Raw genomic sequence first — 23,604 nt, forward strand, 5'->3', positions numbered from 1 at the left:
ATTTCCCAGGCCACTTTGCAGTTAGGTGTGACCACGTGACTAAGTTCTGGCCAATGGGATGTGACCAGGCCTGACAGTCAACACATCCAAGCCAGATTCCTGAAACCTCCTGCACAATCTTGACTCTCTCCCTTCCTCCATCTGCTGGCCAGATGCAGAGACTCCATCAGCAGATTCTGAAGCCTTAGAAAATGGCACAGCCACAAAATGGAAGAAGCCTGAATCCCCAAATCACTTGAGTCCAAGGCTTCTGCTGAACCTACATTGAAATGTTACATGCAACTTATTTGGCACTCAGTCCCTAAGAGTTAGGAGCTATTTCTTCTTTTTTTTTTTTTTAATTTTTTTTTTTTTAGACAGAGTTTCACTCTTGTTGCCCAGGCTGGAGTGCAATGGCATGATCTCGACTCACCGCAACCAATTCAAGCAATTCTCCTGCCTCAGCCTCCCAAGTAGCTGGGACTACAGGCATGTGCCACCACGCCCGATTAATTTTTGTATTTTTAGTAGAGACGGGGTTTCACCATCTTGGCCAGGCTGGTCTCGAACTGCTGACCTCATGATCCACCCGCCCTGGCCTCCCAAAGTGCTGGGATTACAGGCATGAGCCACCGCGCCCAGCCAGGAGCTGTTTCTTCTAACAGTCGGCCCACTCCATCCTAGCCCAGGAGAAGCTCAAGCACAGAAATAAGATCTTTTCCAAGGTCCTAGTATGCATCACAAAGCCTAGTGAACAGTAGAAACTCAAACACGTTTGATGAATGAATGAATGATGTCCTGAGGAGTTTTTCTGACCTTCCCAACTTGTCACCCCATGACCTTCCAGTTCCTTTATGCTAGTAGTTCTCAAAGTACAGTCCCCAGACCAGCTGCATCAACGCACCTGGTAGCTTATAAGAAATGCAAATTCTCAAGCCCCACATCACATCTAGCAAATCAGAAAGCAATCTCTGTTTTAAGAAGCCCTCCAGATGATTCTGATACATGCTAAAGTTTGAAAACCATGACTTTATACATTCCCTCCCTGTCACCCTCTGTATTTCAAAATCCCTCAGTGACTATACTAAAATTTCACTCACAGAATCAACTGCATCCGGCGGTTCCACAAAGGCTGAGAACTCTACCAGCTGCAACCGGGCAGTGCCCAGGGCCCGAGCCTGCCAGGCTGGGGGTGATGGGGCAGGTGGGGGCAGGGGTGAGAGGGCTTGGGGGGGCTCGTACCCTAGAGAGAGAGAAGAAAGAACAATACAAATTACTAACATTTATTGAATATATCAGGTACTGTTGTCTCTTGCCTGCCTCCACTTAGAAGCTGAAAAAGCTAAATACTCACTTTCCCAGCCTCCCTTGCAGTTAGAAGTGGCCATGTGACACAGTCCTAGCCAATGAGACGTTAGGGGAAATCTGCTGGGGGGCTTCTGGGAAGGAGTTTCTTCCTGAATGAAAAAGACAGAACTTTGGGAGGAGAAAGCTTTTGGCCCTGGCCAAGTCCTGCTTGGGACATTGATATGGTTTGGATATTTGTCCTCTCGAAATCTCATGTTGAAATGTGATCCCCAGCTGGGTGCGGTGGCTCATGCCTGTAATCCCAGCACTTTGGAAGGCCAAGGCAGGCAGATCACAAGGTCAGGAGATCGAGACCATCCTGGCTAACATGGTGAAGTCCTGTCTCTACTAAAAATACAAAATATTAGCTGGGCATGGTGGCACGTGCCTGTAATCTCAGCTACTCAGGAGGCTGAGGCAGGAGAATCACTTGAACCCAGGAGGCGGGGGTTGCAGTGAGCCGAGATTGTGCCACTGTACTCCAGACTGGGGGACAGACCGAGACTCCGTCTCAAATAAAAAAAAAAAAGTGTGATCCCCAAGGTTGGAGGTGGGGCCTGATGGGAAGTGCTTGGGTCATGGGGGTGGATCCCTCATGAATGTCTTGGTGCCTTCCCCATAGTAACAAGTGAATTCTCACTCTTTGAGTTGATGTGAGCTGGCTGTTTAAAGGAGCCTGGCTTCGCTCTCTTGCTCCCTCTCACCATGTGACATGGTAGCTCCCCTTCCCCTTCCACCACGATCCTAAGCTTCCTGAGGCCCTCACCAGAAGCACAGGCTGGCAACATGCTTCCTGTACAGCCTGCAGAACGGTGAACCAAATAAACCTCTTTTCTTTATAAATCACCCAGTTTCAGGCATTCCTTTACAGCAACGCAAATGGACCAACACAGACATGATCCCTGGAGTTGCAACAGCCATCTTGGGACAATAAGACAGACATGAGAGGAACTACAGAGATTCCAGTCCTGATATTGCTAAGCCCACACGGGAACAGCCCACCTCCAGGCTTTTTGTTGCATGGATTCATAACATGAATGCTTTTACTATTTAAGGCACTTTTAATGTGGGTCTTCCGTTACTTGCGGCCAAAAGTATTCCTAATTGATAAGTCTATGGAAACTAAGGGACTCCCTCTTTCACTGATGTGAGTTCTCAGGGCCATATCAGCATGGACTTCCAGAAGCCATCTTTGCTGCCAAGTAGCTGAGTCTGCCTGGGAATGAAGCCACGACAGTGGAAAGCCGATCAAAGTAATGCCTGATGCCATCACTTGAGCCGCTGGATCCAGCCATGCCTGAGGCCATAATTCTGAACTGTCAGTTACTGGAACCAATAAATCAATACATTTTTCTTATTATTTTTTATTTTATTTATTTATTTATCTATTTTGAGACAGAGTCTTGCTCTGTCTCCCAGTCTGGAGTGCAACGGTGCCACCTCGGCTCACTGCAACCTCTGCCTCCCGGGTTTAAGCGATTCTCCTGCCTCAGCCTCCCAAGTAGCTGGGATTACAGGCATGAGCCACTGCGCCGGCCTCTTCTTTTTTAAAATGTTGCTTCAGCTGGCTTGATTTGGATTTCTATCACTTGCAGCTGAAAGAATCTTGACTAACACACCTCCCCCATGTCTCATAAGCTAGCAAGTGGCAGAATACAAACCCAGTGTGTGTGGCTGCAAAGACCAAAATCTCCTAACCATCACCAGTTCCACCACTCAGCTCTCCAGCCCCTCCCTGCTCCCCCGCCCCCAACACACACACCCTGCCTCAAAGCTGGGCTTCAGTAAGAATGTATCCCCTAATTGGCCGGGCGCAGTGGCTCACACCTGTAATCCCAGCACTTTGGAAAGCCGAGGCAGGCGGATCACAACATCAAAAGATCGAGACCATCCTGGTCAACATAGTGAAACCCGATCTCTACTAAAAATACAAAAATTAGCCAGGCATGGTGGCGGGCACCTGTAATCCCAGCCACTCGGGAGGCTGAGGCAGGAGAATCACTTGAACCCAGGAGGCGGAGGTTGCAGTGAGCCGAAATCGCGCCACTGCACTCCAGCCTGGCGACAGAGGGGGACTCCATCTCAAAACAAAACAAAACAAAACAAAAAAACAATGTATCCCTCAATTGATGGAAGGTTGAAGGAAAGGCAGTAGGTATCGAAGAGAGAGAGGGGAGACAAGGGAGGGTGGAGCGCAGGCTCTTACCTGGGAGGTCAGTAGATGGGGGAGTCAGTGACAAGGAGAACGGTGTCTGTGAGAATGGCTTCACACTGAGGGAAAAAGGAAGCCAGGGGTTAGCCAGGTAGAAAGATGCTAATGTCACCAGCAAATGTTTACTGAGAGGCCACGAAGAGCAAGACCCTGTGCATTTTGTGCACAATCTCATTGCAGCCTCACAGAGCATGAGGTAGGTAGAATGACTGCTCTTTTCATTGCACAAATGAGGAAACTGAGGTATAGAGGGGTCAACTGACCTGCCCAAAGTCACACAGCTGAGATGCAGCAGAGCTGGGACTTGAACCCAGATCAGTCTCAGCCCGGTATCTCAGGCTCTTGATGATGACACTTTGGTATCTCTCACAAAATGTCAGAAAGAGAAGAGAAACCAGCTGGGCGTGGTGGCTCACACCTGTAATCCCAGCACTTCAGGAGGTTGAGGAGGGCAGATCACTTGAGGTCAGGAGTTCGAGACCAGCCTGGCCAACATGGTGAAATCCCATCTCTACTAAAAATACAAAAATTAGCAGGGTGTGGTGGTGTGCGTCTGTAATCCCGGCTATTCAGGGGGCTGGTCCAGCAGAATTGCTTGAACCCGGGAGGCAGATGTTGCAGTGAGCCGAGATTACGCCATTATACTCCTGGGTGACAGAGCAAGACTCCATTTCAAAAAAAAAAAGAAAGAAAGAAAGAGGAGAGAAGAGAAACCAAGTCTTGGAAGGTGGGGAGAAGACACAGAAGACAAGGAATTTGGAGGAAGAAGAGGCTGAGGGGTTGGGAGGGTAGGAAGAAAATGACCAACAGTCAGGAGATAGGACATGAGGCCAAAGTTGGGGTGGGGAGGCAGCACTGGCCAATAGAACTTTCCAGGGATGGAAATGTTCTATTGGATGGAAATCTGCGCCATCCAATACAGTACCCAGCGCCCACATGTGGCTACTGACCACACACCACGTGGCCACTGAGCACTAGTGTGGCTCATGGACCTGAGAAACAGAATCTTTAATTTTATTCAATTTTAATTTAAATAGCTGCATGCGGCTAGTGGCTATAGTATCAGTCACAGCTCTAGCAGCCCAAGAGATAGTGGTGAAGAGACTTAGATGTCAGAGGTCAGACCAGGCGCAGTGGCTCACACCTGTATTCCCACCACTTTGGGAGGCCAAGGCAGGAAGATCGCTTAAGCCCAGGAGTTTGAGCCCAGCCTGGGCAACACAGCAAGACCCCATTTCTATTTTTTTTTTTTTTTTTTTGGAGACAGAGTTTTGCTCTTGTTGCCCAGGCTGGACTGCAATGGTGTGATCTCGGCTCACCACAACCTCCGCCTCCTGCATTCAAGCGATTCTCCTTCCTCAGCCTTCTAAGTAGCTGGGATTATTACAGGCTGTGCCACCACCACACCCGGCTAATTTTGTATTTTTTTAGTAGAGACGGGGTTTCACTATGTTGGTCAGGCTGGTCTCGAACTCCTGACCTCAAATGATCCACCCACCTCGGCCTCCCAAAGTGCTGGGATTACAGGCGTGAGCCACTGTGCCTGGCCTCCTTTTCTTATTAATTCTTTGTTTATATGTTTATTGTCTCTCTCCTCCCCCCCCCCCCAAATATATGAAGCTCCGTGAAGGCAGGGATTTCACCTGTCTTACTGCTGTGCCCCCAAACCAAGCACAGTATCAGGCACTTAGTAGGCACTCAACAAATACTGGACTGACCTCCTCTAGATTCCTGGAACCCAGAAAGATCTCCTACCTCAGGACTTTGTCATGTGCTATTGTCTCTGCCTAATATATTCCCACTCCCATTCTTTTTTTTTTTCTTTGAGATAGAGTCTCACTCTGTTGCCAAGGCTGGAGTGCAGTGGCACAATCTCAGCTACCTGCAACCTCTGCTTCCCAGGTTCAAGCGATTCTCCTGCCTCAGCCTCCGGAGTAGCTGGGATTACAGGCGTACATCACCATGCCTGGCTATTTTTTGCATTTTTAGTAGAGATGGGGTTTTACCATGTTGGACAGGCTGGTCTCGAACTCCTGACCTCAAGTGATTCGCCCTCCTTGGCCTCCCAAAGTGCTGGGATTACAGATGTGGGCCACCACGCCAGGCCTCCCACTCCCATTCTTTACCTAGCTAAGTCCTACCCGGCCTTCAATGTTATCTTCTCAGAGAAACCCCTAGAACTTTCTCCTCCACCACAGAACCTGCTGTGGTTCTTCACAGCACCTCACACATTCTTCAATTTTCTGTTTATGCAGGTGATGATTTGATGAACACTCATTTCCCCTATTTGACTAACAGCTCCATGAAAACGGAAACCCCAGCGTCAGTGCAGTGCCTGCCCAGCCCCCTACCTTCCAGCTCAGCACCCTCCCCTGCAAAACCCTCAGCCCCCAGGTACTTGATCTGATGCTTCCCGTATCCCCATTTAGCAGCGGCTCCCCAGTGACCCTTTATTCTCTTCCAGTCTAGATCCCACACCCACACAGCCTGTCACCGCACTCTTTCTTTTTTTTTTTTGAGCTGGAGTCTCGCTCTATTGCCCAGGCTGGAGTGCAGGGGCACAATCTCGGCTCAATGCAACCTCTGCCTCCTGGGTTCAAGCAATTCTCCTGCCTCACCCTCCTGAGTAGCTGGGACTACGGGTGCCTGCCACCACGCCCGGCTAATTGGTTTTTGTTTTTTTTTTTTGGTGTTTTTAGTAGAGACGGGGTTTCACTATGTTGGCCAGAATGGTCTCGATCTCCTGACCTTGTGATCCACCCGCCTCAGCCTCCCAAACTGCTGGGATTACAGGCGTGAGCCACCGCACCCGGCCCTCACTGCACTCTTTCTCTGGCAATACCGTCAACACTCCTGCCTCACCGTCCTGCAGCCACACTACCCAACCAATGCCTAGCCTGGATCCATCAGTTCCTCTCTGGACTGAGAAATACACCCCTAGCCCGCCACGGTGGCTCACGCCTGTAATCCCAGCACTTTGGGAGGTCCAGGCAGGGGGATCACTTGAGCCCAGGAGTTCAAGACCAACCTGGGCAACACAGCAAGACCCCCGCCTCTACAAAAAATCAAAAAATTAGCCAGGTGTGGTGGCACATGCCTGTAGTCTCAGCTACTCAGGAGGCTGAGGCAGGAGGATTGCTTGAACCCAGGAGGCTGACGCTGCAGTGAGCCATGATTGTGCCACCACACCCCAGCCTGGGCAACAGAAGAATACCCTGTATAAAAAAGAAAAAAAAAAAAGCACTTCCCATCATCTTCTGGGACCCATTTCTATTCTTGTAGGCTACAAACATATCCTATCACCTCAAGGATCTCTCAGAACTGAAAAGGACACTCCCACTTACCTCTGGGAAACATTTTCTTCCTTCTGAACCTAAGAGAAGATTAATTATAACCTCTGTTCTACCCTCAGGTCCAAGAACCACCTAATAGAGGCTGGGCACGGTGGCTCACGCCTGTAATCCTAGCACTTGGGGAGGCTGAGGCGGGTGGATCACAAGGTCAGGAGTTCAAGACCAGCCTAGCCAACATGGTGAAACCCCATCTCTACTAAAAATACAAAAATTAGCCATGCATAGAGGCAGGCGCCTATAGTCCCAGCTACTCGGGAGGCTGAGGCAGGAGAACTGCTTGAACTCAGGAAGCAGAGGTTGCAGTGAGCCGAGATCGCGCCACTGTATTCCAGCCTGGGCGACAGAGCAAGACTCCATGTCAATAAATACATACATACATACATACATACATACATATATACATACATACATAAATGGGGGGAGACGGGAGCTAGAAGGTGGAGTGAGAAAGGTCTCTGTGGGGGTGTGAGGGTGGGGGGCAGGTGCTGAGCCAGGACACATAGTACTCACTCTGGAACATTCCAGGGGGGCCCAGATCCTCCAGACCAAAACTGGAAAAGCTCAGAGGCCTGGATAGGACACAAAGAAAAATGGTTGGTCAGTCCACTGTGGACAGCTACAGCCCCATCCATCCCCCTTTGCCCCCAAGTCCCACAATCCCCAACCTGGACCACCTGAGGACCAGTGGGACCCAGTTTGGCCTGCAGAGAAGGCGCGGAGATGAGCTGGGCAGAGGACATGGTCGCCATTGTCTGGAAAGCCTTGTCCTTGGAAACCTGGTCCTGGAGGAGGAGGCGGAAGTTCATGTGAGAGGGGCATCCCAGTCAACATGGCAAGAGGGGGATGGTGCCAGGGTGGGGCGAAGATGGGGAGTTGCAGAGGTGGGGAGTCAAGGCAAAGGGTTGGTGGCCAGGCATGGTGGCTCACGCCTGTAATCCCAGCACTCTGGGAGCCGGAGGCTGGCAGATCACTTGAGGTCAGGAGTTCAATATCAGCCTGGCTGATATGGTGAAATATGGTGAAACTGTCTCTCCTAAAAATACAAAAATTAGCCAGGTGTGGTGGTGCACACCCATAATCCCAGCTACTAGGGAAGCTGGGGCACAAGAATCACTGGAACCCAGGAGGCAGAGGTTGCAGTGAGTGGAGATCGTACCCCTGCATTCCAGCTTGGGCGACAGAGCAAGACCCTGTCTCCAGAAAAAAAAAAGAAAAAAAAAAAGGCAAAGGGTTGGATTGGGGGAGGGTTGAACCTCTCACCACAGCCCTCTGCCCCTCCTCAGGGACGAGGCACTAGTCTGGAGTAAGCGTGGGTGGGCCGATGGGCAGGGGAACTTACCACATTCAGAGCCTGCCCGTGGGGGTGGGGGAGGGTGCCAAAGGAGGAAAGAAAACATGACTTAGGAAGTACGGCCCGGACTCCCCCGCCTCCCTGCCCTACCCGCGCACACAGCCCCGCCACCCTGAGCTGAGCAGTGCCAAGGGATGGATGCAGAACAGGAAGTGGAGGTGGCCAGCCCTGGAGGGGAATAGGGGCTCCCTGCCCAGAAAGACAGTGATGGGGGTTTCTAGAACAAGGAAAGCCAGAAGGTTCCCAGATGTCCAGGAGACAGGAAATGAGAATTTCAGAGCCAGCGGGAACACAAGGTGAATGTTTCCTAATCCAGACAGGACAGGGGACAGAGAAGGTCGAGAACAGACCGGAAGGGAAGGGGTTTCAGACCTAGAGAGAAAGAAAGGGAAAGCTGCTGGATACAAAAACAAAAAAAAACAGGAAGCGACTGTCCCCAAGTCCAGAAAAAGAGACAGAAAAACCCCACACACCCAGAAGGGGGAGAAAATGAGGGTCTCCAGCCAACAGGAACCAGGAAATCCAAAGGATGAGGAAAAGGAAATGAATGAGGAATCTCCACCAGGGAATGAAGATTTCTGGGCACAAAGAGTAGGCAGGTCACACAAAGGTCAGGAAACGGGAAAACAAACCAGCGGAGATGAAGAGGAGGCCTTCACAGCACGAGAGCGGGAAGAGATGAAGAGGAGGCCTTCACAGCACGAGAGCCGGAAGAAATGAGACCGCCAGGAAGAGGGAAAGGAGGGACAGAAGCAGAGGGAAGGGAGGGGGACAGGAAGAGTGGTCAAGGGGGGGGACCGACGGCTCATCCTTCCTGCTGTCCTGAGCAAAACCTTCAGCCTCCTCCATGCCATCGCTCCCTGCCCAGGGTCTCAGCAACCGCACCACCATCCCTATGCATCTCCCTTTGTGGGCCACTGACTCCCCACCCTGGATGACTGCACTTCCCGCCCTGACCACAGAGGTCCCTCACCTGAGGTCTCTGTCCCCCTCTGTCTCTGGGTCTCTGTCCCCCTCTGTCTCTGGGTCTCCGTCCCCCTCTGTCTATGGGTCTCTGTCCCCTCTCTCTCTGGGTCCCTGTCCCCCTCTCTCTCTGGGTCTTGGTCCCCTCCCACAAGTCTCTGTCCTCCTCTCCCTGGGTCTCTGTCCCTTTCTCTCTGGGTCTCAGTTCTCCCCCCTCTAAGTCTCTGTCCCCCTCTCCCTGGGTCTCTGTCCCTCTCTTTCTGGGTCTCAGTCCCCCACCCCCAGTCTCTGTCCCCCTCTCAGGATGTCTGCATTGGTCCCTACCTTCAACTTGGACTGGATTTCCCTTGATTTCCTTCGGGCCAAAACCTGGATGTGACTAGAAACCTGGAAGGATCAACGGAGAAGCAGATTCAGGCCACAGCTGCCGCCCCTGTGTTCACTACCCCTTCTCTCCCTCCAGGTGCCTCACTGAGCTGCTGGAACATGAAAGGTGACAAACACACTGAAGATGAGAGCCATCTCGGGAGCACCTGAACACAGATGTCCATAAAGGAGCTCGTGAACACCACAGTTCCTCCCGGAACCCATCCCATCCAGGCCTCCTCCCCCTCCACCATGCTCTCTGTGGCTACTCTGGGTCTAACACAACCGCTAGAAAAACTATCCCCAAACAGGCACAGTGAGAGCACACGAACAGACACGCTGATACAGTTCAGACATTTGTCCCTTCCAAATCTCATATTGAAATGCCATCTCCAGTGTTGGAGGTGAGGCCTGGTGGGAGGTATTGGATCATGGAGGTGAACCCCTCATGAATGGCTTTGCACCATCTCCTTGATGATGAGTGACTTCTCATTCAGTTCACACAAGATCTGGTTGTTTAGGCCAGGTGTGGTGGCTCATGCCTGTAATCCCAACACTTTGGGAGGCCTAGATGGGTGGATCACTGGAGGTCAGGAGTTCAAGACCAGCCTGGCCAACATGGTGAAACCCTGTCTCTACTAAAAACACAAAAATTAGGGTCGTGCACAGTGGCTCAGCTGTAATCCCAGCACTTTGAGAGGCCGAGGTGGGTGGATCACCTGAGGTGAGGAGTTTGAGACCAGCCTGCCCAACATGGTGATACCCTACCTCTACTAAACATACAAAAAATTAGCCAGGCATGGTGGTGCGCGCATGTGATCCCAGCTACTCAGGAGGCTGAAGCAAGAGAATCACTTGAACCCGGGAGGCAGGGCTTACAGTGAGCCAAGATCACGCCACTGCACTCCAGCCTGGGCAACAGAGCGAGACTCCGTCTCAAAAAAAAATTTTTTTAATAAAAAAATAAAAATTTGGCAGATGTGGTGGCGCATGCTTGTAATCCCAGATACTTGGAAGGCTGAGGCAGGAGAATCGCTTGAACCCGGAAGGCGGAGGCTGCAGTGAGCTGAGATCACGGCACCACACTCCAGCTTAGGAGACACAGTGACTTTTGTCTCAAAAACAACAGAAAGATCTGGGTGTTTAAAAAGAGTCTGGGACCTCTGTCTTTCTTCTCTTGCTCCTACTCTCGATGTGCCAAGCCTGCTCCCACTACCCCCTCCGCCATGATTGGAGGCCTCCTGAGGCCTCACCAGGAGCAGATGCCAGCTCCATGCTTCCTGGACTGCCTGCAGAACTGTGAGCCAAAATAAAGCTCTTTTCTTTCTTTCTTTTTTCTTTTTTTTTTTTTTTTCTTTTTTGAGGTGGAGTCTCACTCTGTCACCAGGCTGGAGTGCAGTAGCACGATCTCGGCTCACTGCAACCTCTGCCTTCCGGGTTCAAGTGATTCTCCTGCCTCAGCCTCCCAAGTAGCTGGGATTATGGGCACACACTGCCACTCCCAGCTAATTTTTGTATTTTTAGTAGAGACGGAGTTTCACCATGTTGGTCAGGATGGTCTCGATCTCCTGACCTCCTGATGCGCCCACCTAAAGTGCTGGGATCACAGGCATGAGCCACTGGCCCAGCCTAAAGCTCTTTCCTTTATCAGTTATCCAGCCTTGCCAGGCGCAGTAGCTCATGCCTGTAATCCCAGTAATCCCAGCACTTTGGGAGGCTGAGGTGAGTGGATCACCTGAGGTCAGGAGTTCGAGACCAGCCTGGACAACATGGTGAAACCCCATCTCTACTAAAAATACAAAATTACCTGGGCATGGTAGTGCATGCCTGTAATCCCTGCTACTCGGGAGGCTGAGACAGGAGAATTGCTTGAACCCGGGAGGCAGAGGTTGCAGTGAGCCAAGATCACACCACTGCACTCCAGCCTGGGCAACAAAGCTAGACTCCATTTCAAAAAATAAACAAATAAATAAATAACCCAGCCTCGGGTAATTCTTTATAGCAACACAAACGGACTAACACACACGCCAAGAAGATAGATGAACGCACAGGAAGCAGCTTCTTCCTTGAACCTGAACCTGCCCATACAAGGATGACCCTAAGAAGACTGGCCCATCCCAGACAGAAGCCCACAAGTCCGTTCTGAGACCTGTTTTCGAGTTCGGGTCTTCCCCGTTCTCAGCTTGATGTAGCGGGCGATCAGTTCATTCCGACCTGAAGATTCAAAGACAGAACAGAGTTAGTTAGACTTTCAACAGAACTTCCCCACAGCACGGACACCAGGGAAGAAGAAAGCAGCATGGGTCCCCAAAGGTCTGCAGCAACTGGGCTGCCAGTCCCCTCAGCTACATGGAAGCCAGACTGCTTGGGTTCAAATCCCAGCTCCATCACGCACTAGCTCTGTGCGACCATAAGCAAATCACTTAACCTAGCTGTGCCTCAGTTTCCTCATCTGTGCAAATGGTGATGCTAGCTCCTACTTCAGAGTGCTCCATAAACCTTGGTTACTGTCATTATTCATCAGTGGGGGCCAGGGCAAAAGACAGAAGTAGACTCACCATACATCTTGCCTTCATCAGACAAAATAATTTTCCGGCGGCCGCAGGGTGGATAGATGGCCAGGGCCTCCTGGAAGCTCTGCTCAATGTCTGGGCTCCACACCCCCTCTGCATCCGGGCCCCCGTCACCCCCAGCCCCCTCACTGCCGCCGGTACCCTCCTCACTGCCTTCCTCACTGCCCGTCCAGCCGCTGCCATCGTCCAGGACGGCCCCAGCCCGGGGTTCCCCCATCTGGGCCTGGAGGAACACAGAACTCAGCAAGCTTCCCCCGAACCCCACCCTCAAGGGACTTGAAGCTGAGAGGGCTGGGACTCTGGACCACTGGGTCTGAGGGAGGAGGGGCTGGGGGCCTGGACTCCTGGGTCTGAGGGAAGAGGAGCTGGGGAAGACTCCTGGGTCTGAGGGAGGAGGATCTGGGGCCTGGACTCCTGGGTCTGAGGGAGGGGGCACTGGAGGCCTGGACTCCTAGGTGTGAGGGAGAAGGGGCTAGGGCCTGGACTCCTGAGTCTGAGGGAGGAGAAGGAGCTGGATTTCTGGGAAAGCTGAGGATCGGAGTGTTCTCAGAGTTTCCAGAGGAACTCAGTTGTGATGAAGTCACAATGATTACCCCAGCGTGATTACCCCAGAGTAATGCCGAGGGCCATGAAGGCTAAAGGTTCGGGTATGAATTATGGGTTTTAAAGAAGACAGGAGGCAAAAGCTAGTGGTGGGGAAGGAAGGTGTGGGTGAAACTTTCCCTGTCCCACCCCAAGAACAGGTGCTAGGATGTGAGCAGCAGCTGCCGGAAAAGAAGAGGAGCCACATAAGACTGAGGGGAGGTCTAGAGAGAGGGAGACAGAGACCCAGAGAGAGAGGGGGACAGAGACCAGAGAGAGAGGGGGACAGAGACACAGTGAGGGGGGGACAGAGACCAGTGAGGGGGGGGCAGAGACCCAGAGACAGAGGGGGACAGAGACCCAGTGAGGGGGGAGACAGAGACCAGCGACGGGGGGGACAGAGACCCAGAGAGAGAGGGGGACACAGACCAGAGGGAGGGGGGACAGAGACCAGAGAGGGGGACAGAGACCCAGAGAGAGGGACAGAGACCCAGAAAGAGAGGGAGACAGAGACCCAGGGAGAGGGGGAGACAGAGACCAGAAACAGGGGGACAGAGACCAGGGAGGAGGGGACAGGGACCAGAGAGAGGGGTCCAGAGACCCAGAGAGAGAGACAGAGACCCAGAGAAAGAGGGGAACAGAGACCCAGGGAGAGAGGGGGACAGAGACCCAGAGAGAGGGGGACAGAGACCCAGAGAGAGAGGGGACCAGAGACCCAGAGAGAGGGGGACAGAGACTCAGAGAGAGGGGGACAGAGGCTCAGAGGGAGGGCAACAGAGACCCAGAGAAAGGGAGACGGAGACCTAGAAAGGGCAGGGACAGAGACAGGGCAGCAGCTGAGGCCGAGACCAGGAGAGACCCACAGAACCACAGGCTGGGGGACAGGGGCGCCCTGCCATCAGAAGAGCCAGAACAAAGGGCCCAGGCGTCCCCTCCCCCAGCTTCCCACAACCCCCATCAGGGGAGGGGCTTGCCGGCCAGGGCGACTCCCCTCCGGCACCGGGCCCCGCCCCTCCCCTCCCCCGTGCGCCGTGGGCTGTGATCCAACTCAAGTTCCCAGTGACTTTCCGGAGGCCAGGAACGGGGAAAACTTTTTCCAATACAGTCAGATCCCGCCTCCCCGGAGGCTCCATGTCCTCCACAGCTTTCCCAGGACCCCAGAGTCCAGGCCTCTATTCCCCTCCTCCCGCGGACCCTAAGCAGACAAAGACCCCAGGCCAAGCCCAGTGGCGCTGCGGCGTTCAGGACCCCCGTAGGCCAAAATCCCAGCTCAGCCCTCCCCCATGTGGCCAGACAAAGGGACGGTGGAGCCGGGTAAGAAAGGTCTCCCTAATTTCCCGCCCCAGACCCTACACCTCACCTCCAAAGAGGCAAGACTTAAGATCCAGAAAGCCCCGTAACCTCCCCTCGGCCACCCCAGAGGCCCTCCCTTCGTAAGAAGGACCAAATGCCCTCCAGATTACACACGGGGTCCTTCTCACTCCAAAGTGACACCGCCGCAGACGCACGCCCCACACCCCGCCAGCGCCCTTGGCCCGCACCCGCTCCTGCGCGCACGCCCAAACTCAGACCCAGCCGCAGGCACCCTAACTCCGGCCAGAGTTCCCACCCCTCACTGAGGCTCCGTCAAGGGCGCAAATTCGGGCCCCCGGGCAAAAAGAGGGCTGCGAACCATTCAGAGACGGTCCCGCAAACGCACGCCTCACCTCCTAACCAGCAACTCCCCACCCCAACTCACACACCCCAAAGCAGGATCCCCGACTACCGCCGGCGCCTTCCTACCTCCCGGCCTGGGGCTGGGGAGCCGCGGGCGGGCGGGGCGCTGCGAGGGAGAAAGTTGCCGGGAGCTTTGTTTGGGAAAAGTGGGAGGGACCGGAGGGGGGGCGGGCCCGGCCGGCGGACATCGGGAAGGGGGATCCGACGGTGAGTTTGGGGGAGGATTTTTGCTTTGGGAGAGATTAGTCTATCTCGGGGCTGGTAGGAACTCAGGATTTGGATGCTTGGGAAAGGAGGCGGATTGGGGGTTCGGACTCCAGGTCGGTCGGAGGGAAAAGGCTGATAGGAGCCAAGAATCCCTGATTTGAGGGAGGAGAGGCTGGGGGCTGGGACTCCTGGGTCTGGGAGAGGAAGGGGCTGGAGATATGGGCTCCTAGGTCTGAGAGGGGACGGGGCTAGGCGCCTGAAATCCCGGCTACCCTCGTGTTTGCGTATTGGGGGTGTGGAAGTGATACGAATACAAAGAGTCTTTACTGTTCAGCCCTAAGGTTTTTTTTCTTTTTTTTCTGGTTTTTTTTTTTTTTTTGAGGACTGGGGTCTGGGGATGGGTTTTGACTGATTCCTATGACAACATGGTTTCCTTGTGACCTCACCACAGTTAAGAGTCGTGGGCAGGACCACCGGGAGTTTATTGGAGGCTCACGTAGGTGCAGATTCCTCATCTACAGGCGCTAGTGGACTGGAGACGGCTGGCGGCTGTCCCAGGACCGGGAAGAGAGCTTTGGAGCTTGAGGGAAGATGGCTTAGGGCCCGGTCCCTTAAGGGTGAAGGGCTGCGTGTTCAAAATTACGGGACTAGAGGGGGCTGGAGTCCGGACCTGAGGTCCTCAGGGAAAAGGGAAGTCTGATTCTGGGTTCCTTGGAAGATGAAATATACGACTGGATTTAGGGTTTCCGGAGACAACGGGACTTTTTAGTGGAACCGGAGCGGGAAAACCAGAAGGGACACGGAGAAAAGGTTCCAAGACAGATACACAATTAGAGTGACTAGAGTGAGAGCTAAAAGTGATGCTTGTACTCCGGTGTCTCCAGTAGGAGGAGCCTAGGACTGGAACTCGGGGTGCTGAGGGCAAGATCTGGGACGCAGGGGCGTGGCCCAGTGCAGGGGCGTGGCTTTCAGCCAAGGGGCATGACCATTGCGATTGGACGGGACTCCGAAACGAGGGCCGCAATCAGAGAACACCGCCAGGACTTGCAGGACTTGGTCTCCAGGACTGAGGTCAACTGATGGGGGCGTGGTCTAACTGTGTGGGCGTGGCCAGGGAATGAACTCACGGCTCTGGCTCAAGAGGTGTGGTGAATGAAGGATGGGGCGTGGCTCTGTCACCAAGGGCTTGGTCATGGAGTAGAGGCCCGGGCTCCTGGGTGAGGCCGGCAAGTTTGGAGCGTGGTCGGACAATAGGGGCGTGGCTACGGCTCGCGGAGCGCAACCAACGCTCTAGACCAGACCTGGGCTCGAGACCATAACTGTTTGGGTTTAACAGTCCGTGGGCGGCAGGCATCCGGGAGTCCGGTGACCCGGGCTGTGGTCTAGCATAAAGGCGGAGCCCAGAAGAAGGGGCGGAGTATGGGAGAAGGTGAGAATTGAGATCTGGTCGTGAATATGGGCGAAAGTGAGGAAAAGACCATTGGATGAGGCCGGGTGCTGTGGCTTACGCCTGCAATCCCAACACTTTGGGAGGCCCAGGTGGGGGGATCGCTTGAGATCGGAGTTCGAGACCAGCCTGGGCAATATGTCGAAACCCCGTCTCTACAAAAAACACAAAAATTAGCCGGGCGTGGAGGCGCGCGCCTGTGGTCCCGGCTACTTCGGGGGGCTGAGGTGGGAGAATCACCTAAGCCCGGGGAGGTCGAGGCTGCAGTGAGCCGTGATTGTGCCACTGTACTCCAGCCTGGACTACAGAGTCTCGGTCTCAAAAAAAAAAAAAAGTATATGAGACAGAACCCAGAAGAGCCGGACCTGGGAGAAGAGGGGGCCTGGCAAGGTGGAGGATGTGGGAGTAGAAGAAAGAAGCTGTGGGGGAAATGAGCGTGGTGTGGGAGTTGCCTGAACTGCGGAGGCGGCCTGGGCAAGGTGCTGGAGAGGGGCATCTTGGGTGGGGGCGTGTCCACTGTGCGGGGCTCTGACCCCGACCCTTGCCACGCAGCCTCCCTGCCTGCCCCCGCAATGCAGCATCTGCTGGTCCTGCTGCTGCTCCTCTCTACCCTGGTGATCCCCTCCACTGCAGCTCCTATCCATGATGCTGACGCCCAAGAGAGCTCCTTGGGTCTTACAGGCCTCCAGAGCCTACTCCAAGGCTTCAGCCAACTTTTCCTGAAAGTAAGCAACGGCGGGGGGATGGGGGAAGAAGTACTGAGAAGAGGTTCAGGGACACAGAGTGGGAGATGGTTCGGGGCCAGGCATGGGGACAGACAGGATGAGAGGGCAACAGGGAGACCAAAAGATAGGAAGAGGGAAGGGGCTGGGCCCAGGCTATAATCACAGAACTTTGGGAGGCTGAGGCAGAAGGAACATTTGAGCCCAGTAGTTGGAGACCACCCTGGGCAACATAGTGAGGCCCTCATCTGTACAAAAAAATATAAAAAATAGTTGCAGGTACATGCGCCTGTAATCCCAGCTGCTTGGGAGGCTGAGGCAGAAGGATCCCTTGAGCCCAGAAGGTCGAGGCTGCAGTAAGCCATGATCGCACCACTGCACTCCAGCCTGGATGACAGAACAAGGAGACCCTGTCTCTAAATAAATAAACATATATGTGCATAAATAAGAGAGGAAAGGTAACAGGCAAAGAGAGAGGGAGATGGGACAGAGACAAGAGACTGGGGAAAGAGACAGGAGGAGAGGGGGATGGGGACAGAAAAGGAACAGGGATAGTAAGGCAATAGGACTGAGAATAGAGACAGAATTCATGGGGGATGGAGGCCGGAGGTTAGGCCCTAAGTATCAGAGGGCAGAAAGTAAAGGGGATGGGAGGGACTTGAGGCAAGGCCTCGGGAGCATCCTAGCAGGGCTGCAGAAGGGGCTGTACTGAGGAGATGTGAGGTCCAGCAGCTCACCAGTCCCTCCTCCGGCCCCAGGGTAACCTGCTTCGGGGCATAGACAGCTTATTCTCTGCCCCCATGGACTTCCGGGGCCTCCCTAGGAACTACCACAAAGAGGAGAACCAGGAGCACCAGCTGGGGAACAACACCCTCTCCAGCCACCTCCAGATCGACAAGGTGCCTATGCAGGGAAGCCCTTCCTGGAGTCCCCTCGGGAATCCCTCCATCCCTCCATCCCTCGTGCTGCAGTATCTGTTGGGAGGGAAGGAGGGCGGAGGAGGAAAGCAGGTTTGCTCTCACTCTCTCATCGGATCCTCACAGATGACCAACAACAAGACAGGAGAGGTGCTGATCTCCGAGAATGTGGTGGCATCCATTCAACCAGCGGAGGGGAGCTTCGAGGGTGATTTGAAGGTTAGGACATGCCCCGCCGTCAAAGTGTCCAGGCCCAAACATTTTCTTTTTTTCTTTTTTAAAGAAGAGTCTCACTCTGTCACCCAGGCTGGAGTGCAGTGGCACGATCTTGGCTCACTGCAACCTCCGCCTCCGAAGTTCAGGCAATTCTTCTGCCTCAAGCTCCCTGGTAGCTGGGATTACAGGCACCCACCACCATGCCCGGCTAATTTTTTGTATTTTTTTAGTAGAGACAGGGTTTCTCCATGTTGGTCAGGCTGGTCTTGAACTGCTGACCTCAAGTGATCTGCCCACCTTGGCCTTCCAAAGTGCTGGGATTACAGGCATGAGCCACCCACCTGGCGAGGCCCTAACATTTTCTGTAGTTTAGGAGGACAAGAAGAGGAACTGACCCTCCTACTCCTCTGTGTGGAACTTCCTCCTTCTGAGCCTCAGTTTTGCCATCTATCAAGTGGGGCAATCCAACTGCCAGAAATGAAATTTTCCACCTCAGAATACATCCGCAAGGGTTTAGTAGACCCTAGAGGGTTTTGTGAGTGTCAAAGTGGTTTTCTTTTTTTTTTTTTAACTACATAATAGTCAATCAAAGTGTTTCTATGAGCACCAAAATGTTTTATAAACCAAGAAGGGTTTTTAATTCTAAGTGCTTGGAAAGCTTCACCCTCATAAACCCCAAATTGTGTTTTTGTCTCAAAGTAAGTGCTCTGCAAACTTCAGAGTATTTTTTAATCTATCCCAAAGTGGTTGGTAAACCTCTCCCTTATAAACTCCAAAATGTTTTTGTTGTTGTTGTTGTTGTTGTTTTGATTTTTGGGTTTTTTTTTGGTTGTTTTTTTTTTGAGAATGGAGTCTTGCTCTGTTACCCAGGCTGGAGTGCAGTGGCACAATCTCAGCTCACTGCAAACTCCACCTCCCAGATTCAAATGATCCTCCCACCTCAGCCTCCCGAATAGCTGGGACTACAGGCGCAGACCACCACACCCAGCTAATTTTTGTATTTTTAGTAGAGACGGGGTTTCACCATGTTTCCCAGGCTGGTCTTGAACTCCTGAGCTCAGGCAATCCACCCGCCTCTGCCTCCCAAAGTGCTAGGAATTACAGGCATGAGTCACCACACCCAGCCCAAAATGTGATTTTTTTCTTTTTTTTTTTTGAGATAGAGTTCCGCTCTGTCGCCCAGGCTAGAGTGCAATGGCGCAATCTCAGCTCACTGCAACCTCCGCCACCGAGGTTCAAGTGATTCTCCAGCCCTAGCCTCCCAAGTAGCTACAAGTACGTGCCACCACGTCCAGCTAATTTTTGTATTTTTGGTGTAGACAGGGTTTCGCCATGTTGGGCTGGTCTCGAACTCCTGACCTCAGCTGATCCACCTGCCTCGGCCTCCCAAAGTGCTGGGATTATAGGCATGAGCTACTGCGCCTGGTCCAAAATGTGATTTTTAATACCAAAGAGCTGTATGAATGCTAAATGCATTGTGCATTTCACCTTTGGTAAACTTCTTTTTTTTTTTTTTGGAGACGAAGTCTCGCTCTTGTCCCCCAGGCTGGAGTGCGATGGCGCGATCTCAGCTCACTGCAACCTCCATCTCCCAGGTTCAAGTGATTCTCCTGCCTCAGCCTCCTGTGTAGCTGGGATTACAGGCGCCTGCCACCACACCTGACTAATTTTTCTATTTTTAGAGAGACAAGGTTTCATCATGTTGGCCAGGCTGGTCTTGAACTCCTGACCTCAGGTGATCCAACTGCCTTGGCCTCCCAAGGTGCTGGGATTATAGGCGTGAGCCACCATGCCTGGCCAGGCCACCTTTGGTAAACTTCTACAAGTGATTCTAATTATGAAGTGCTTTGCAAAATCAGGGTATTTTTAATCCTGAAAAGTTTTAAGAAACCCAAAGAGCTTGATAAATCCATATGATACCCACATACACCCATGCAATATCTTCATTTTAAAAATGTTTATTTAAAATTTTATTTTAAAAATTGCAGGACAGGCACAGTGGCTTACACCTGTAATCCCAGCACTTTGGGAGGCTGAGGCAGGAGGATGACTTGAGCCCACGAGTTTGAGATCACCCTGGGCAATAGAGGGAGTCTTCATCTCTACAAAAAAATTTAAAAAGTAGGCCAGGCATGCCAGCTCACACCTGTAATACTAGCAATTTGGGAGGCCGAGGCAGGCAGATTGCCTGAGCTCAGGAGTTCGAGACCAGCCTGGGCAACACAGTGAAACCCTGTCTCTACTAAAATACGAAAAATTAGCCGGGCATGGCGGCCTGCACCTGTAGTCCCAGCTACTCTGGAGGCTGAGGCAGAAGAATTGCTTGAACCCGGGAGGCAGAGATTGCAGTGAGCCAAGATCATGTCACTGCACTCCAGCCTGGGGGACAGAGTGACACTCTGTCTCCAAAAAAAAAAAAAAATCAAAAAAGTAGCCAGGTGTGGTGGTGTGTGCTGTGGTTCCAGCTACCCAGAAGCCTGAGGTGGGAGGATTGCTTGAGACCAGGAGGTTGGGTCTAAAGTGGGCCCAGATCATGCACTCTAGCCTAGGCAACAGAGTGAGACTCTGTCTCAATAAATAAATAAATCAATAAATAAATAAAATTTCAAGCCTACAGAAAAGTTTTTTTTTAAAACATACTTCATTATTTCGGAAACAGAGTCGCCCTCTGTCACCCAGACGGGAGTGTAGTGGTGCCATCTTGGCTCACAGCAACCTCCACCTTCTAGGTTGTGGAAAGTAAAAAAGTTTCTCTTTAAAGTTTTTATTAAATAATAAATCATAAGTGTTAGAAATAATAGTTTTTTTAATTAACTTTTTTTAAGCCTCTTTGCTTTGTGTTAGTAACTCTTTTTTAAACCATATCTTATGTAGTTGTTAGATATAAGGAAATAAGTACATTCTGTGTCCTTGTACTTTAACCAAGATATTTGGTCTCGACAAGCTCAAGCATGTCCCAGCTCACAGCTTATGCCCCTTCCTTATTTGGAAATGTTATTACTTCGCCAAGTCTTTTTGCAAGCAACTTCCTCTTTTCCTTTGTTCTCCATTGCCTTTACCTATTTAAGAAAGTTTTTTAAGTTGTTAGCCAATTGGGTTTCGCTTAGACTGTGAGGTCCAGCTCCAACCAATGGAGACAGGACACAGCAGTAAGGACCTAATGCATAAGGGATAAATATTCCTGCCTTTCTTTGTTCATTGTGCTCTCCTGGCAGGATTGCTGATGGGCAGCACCCTTTCTACAGAAAGTAAAATTGCCTTGCTGAGAAAACTTTTTGTCTGAATGCTAATTTTTCCTTGTGACACCAAGAAACAAGCATTTTGATTCTAACACAGGTTCAAGTGATTCTCCTGCCTCAGCCTCCCAAAGAGCAGGGATAACAGGCACGCACTACAACATCCGGCTAATGTTTTTTTTGTTTGTTTTTTTTTGTTTTTTGTATTTTTAGTAGAGATGAGGTTTTGCTGTGTTGGCCAGGCTGGTCTTGAACTCCTGACTTTGCATGATCCACCCACCTCAGCCTCCCAAAGTGCTGGGATTACAGGCAAGAGAAGTTTTTTTAAAAATAGTACAACAGATTTTAGGCTCTTCTGTATCTGCCCACTGAGCTACTCTGTTCCTGGCTTAGAGAACCAGGAGAAGGGGAAGGGGAATCACCTTCCACACGCTGGAGGTTGGAGCCTGTGGCACCATAGCTTGCCTCACTGCAGTTGGTGGTAGCAACAGAGGCTGCAGTGTGGCCAGAGTGGCTTTTCTGGCTTTGCCCGCCCAGCCACTCTGAGGCAGGCTGGAGGAGAAAGTGAAGAAGTCACCTGTGGTGAGGTGGAGTTTGGAGCTTGCAGATGGCACGGATCTGCAGCTCACCTCCTACGGTTGTGGCGGTGACAGTGATGGAGACTTCAGCCTGACTGGAGGGGTAGAAGGGTGCTCGTGAAGGCTAGAGTATTGCCTCCAAGATGCAGTAGTGGATACTCAGGTTTCAGGAGAATCCGCTGTCCATGGCGAATCCATGGTCTGCCAGCACAGTTTTAGAGAGAGAATGTGCCGCTGCAGGAGTCATCCTCATGTGCACCCTGGCAGGCAGCCATCTGAAGATTTCAAGGACAACCTGGCAGGGGAGCAGACCAGCGACACTTCCTCTGAACAGGTTCTTGCTGTTCACTCGACAGACTCAGCAACTCAGGCAAGTGTTCACATGGAGGATATCCTGGAAGGATACCTCGCCAGTGAAAGCTCAGATGAAAATGCCCCATGGCTTTGGAAGGCCGATGAATGCGCCAAGGAAAAAGGTGCCATGGAGGATCCCTTGGAAGACCTCGCCAATGAAATTTGAGATTGGGACACCCCACTGGATTTGAAGGCCAAAGAACGTCCCAAGGAAAAAGTTCCCATGGAGGATACCCTGGTGGAAGACCTTGGAGATGAAAGCTCAGATGAGGATGCCTCACTGGACTTGAAGGTTGACAAACGCACAAAAGAAAAAGTTCCAACAGAGGATACCCTGGTGAAAGACCCTGCCAACAAAAGCTCAGATGAGGACGCTCCACTGGATTGAAGGCTGATGAATGCACCAAGGAAAAACTTCCCACAGAGGATACCCTGGTGGAAGACCTCGCCAACAAAAGCTCAGATGAGGATGTTTTGCTAAATTTAAAGGCTGACAAATGAGCCAAGGAAAAAGTTCCCATGGAGGATACTCTGGTGGAAGACCTCACCAACAAAAGCTCAGATGAGGATGCTCCACTGGATCTGAATGCTGACAAATGTGCCAAGGAAAAAGTTCCCACAGATAATCCAGTGAAAGAGTTTGCCAACATCAAGGAAAAGGAGGCCCCATGTAATGTGAAGGCACCCTAGGGAGTCCAGGCAAATGATTTCAAGGATGACCAGGTGGGGATGGTGATCAGTGAGAAGTCCCCAGAAGCAGTCCTATCTCGTCACAGGGCAAAATGAGATGCCAAGAAAAAGATCGCTTTGCCATTCTTGTAGCAGAGCTTCCTGGAGAGATGTCCTCAGGGCAAGTGCTGGCCATTGTCACTGCGAAAGTCATCAAGGAAAATGGTAGCTCTGAGAACAGTTTTTCTGAAACCAGTAATGACAAAGACTCTTCATGTAGTGAAGACACTCAAGCTTCTGGAGCAGATATGGAAGAGTCCAACCTTGCAGATGACCATCAGCATATGCCAACAAGTACTCTCCCAGCACCTGCAGAAAAAGCAATAGAGACGAAGCCTGAAAAGGCAGAAGAAATGTAACCCAGTGAGTTCAAGGAGGATGAGGATGCTGAAGAGCCTGACCTGACCTGTTGTGACCTTTGTTTTTTATGCTAGAAGTCCCTACAGATTTTTTGAACATCTGGAAGGGCCAGGACACAAGACCTCACCCTGGCCCAGCACCAACTGGATCGTGAGAGTTTTAGGGATTGCACTACTCTCTCTGGACTTTTACATTCTCTTAATTTTTTAAAAAATATTCTTTCTTTAACCTGTTTTAAGACACAAGCTGTCATTGTGTCATTATAGTTTACATTTTATTACTCAAATAATTTTTCAATTGTTTTATTAGTTTTTATGGATCTTTGTCCACTGCTTTTTGGAGTTTTTGTAGAGTTTTGTGAGCTCAGATGAAAATGCCCCATGGCTTTGGAAGGCC

At 51.8% G+C, this 23,604-nt stretch overlaps 2 protein-coding genes across 25 annotated transcripts in view; one reads left to right on the forward strand and one right to left on the reverse strand.

The window, feature by feature from the left end:
• TEAD2 (TEA domain transcription factor 2) overlaps positions 1–14,585 on the reverse strand; it is a 21,907-nt gene extending 7,322 nt beyond the window's left edge. The window contains exons 1-9 of one of the 18 annotated variants that reach the window (XM_054466367.2): positions 14,509–14,585; positions 12,130–12,367; positions 11,721–11,785; positions 9,530–9,592; positions 8,231–8,242; positions 7,566–7,673; positions 7,402–7,460; positions 3,533–3,597; positions 1,080–1,222 (exon numbers count right to left, since the gene is read on the reverse strand). In XM_054466367.2, the coding sequence (XP_054322342.2) occupies positions 1,080–1,222; positions 3,533–3,597; positions 7,402–7,460; positions 7,566–7,673; positions 8,231–8,242; positions 9,530–9,592; positions 11,721–11,785; positions 12,130–12,361 (747 nt within the window). In that variant the 5' untranslated portion in view covers positions 12,362–12,367; positions 14,509–14,585. Of the gene's footprint in view, positions 1–1,079; positions 1,223–3,532; positions 3,598–7,401; positions 7,461–7,556; positions 7,674–8,230; positions 8,243–9,529; positions 9,593–11,720; positions 11,786–12,129; positions 12,368–13,529; positions 13,714–14,468 lie in introns of those variants that run through there. The other 17 variants (XM_063657768.1, XM_063657770.1, XM_054466362.2 and 14 more) reach the window with 17 other exon arrangements.
• DKKL1 (dickkopf like acrosomal protein 1) overlaps positions 12,628–23,604 on the forward strand; it is a 22,887-nt gene continuing 11,910 nt past the window's right edge. The window contains exons 1-4 of one of the 7 annotated variants that reach the window (XM_054466387.2): positions 12,628–12,785; positions 16,649–16,821; positions 17,577–17,717; positions 17,862–17,954. In XM_054466387.2, coding sequence (XP_054322362.2) covers positions 12,761–12,785; positions 16,649–16,821; positions 17,577–17,717; positions 17,862–17,954 — 432 coding nt within the window. In that variant the 5' untranslated portion in view covers positions 12,628–12,760. The other 6 variants (XM_054466384.2, XM_054466386.2, XM_054466389.2 and 3 more) reach the window with 6 other exon arrangements.

This window comes from Pongo pygmaeus, chromosome 20 (genome assembly GCF_028885625.2).
Source record: "Pongo pygmaeus isolate AG05252 chromosome 20, NHGRI_mPonPyg2-v2.0_pri, whole genome shotgun sequence".
In the NCBI taxonomy this organism is placed as follows: Eukaryota; Metazoa; Chordata; class Mammalia; order Primates; family Hominidae; genus Pongo; species Pongo pygmaeus.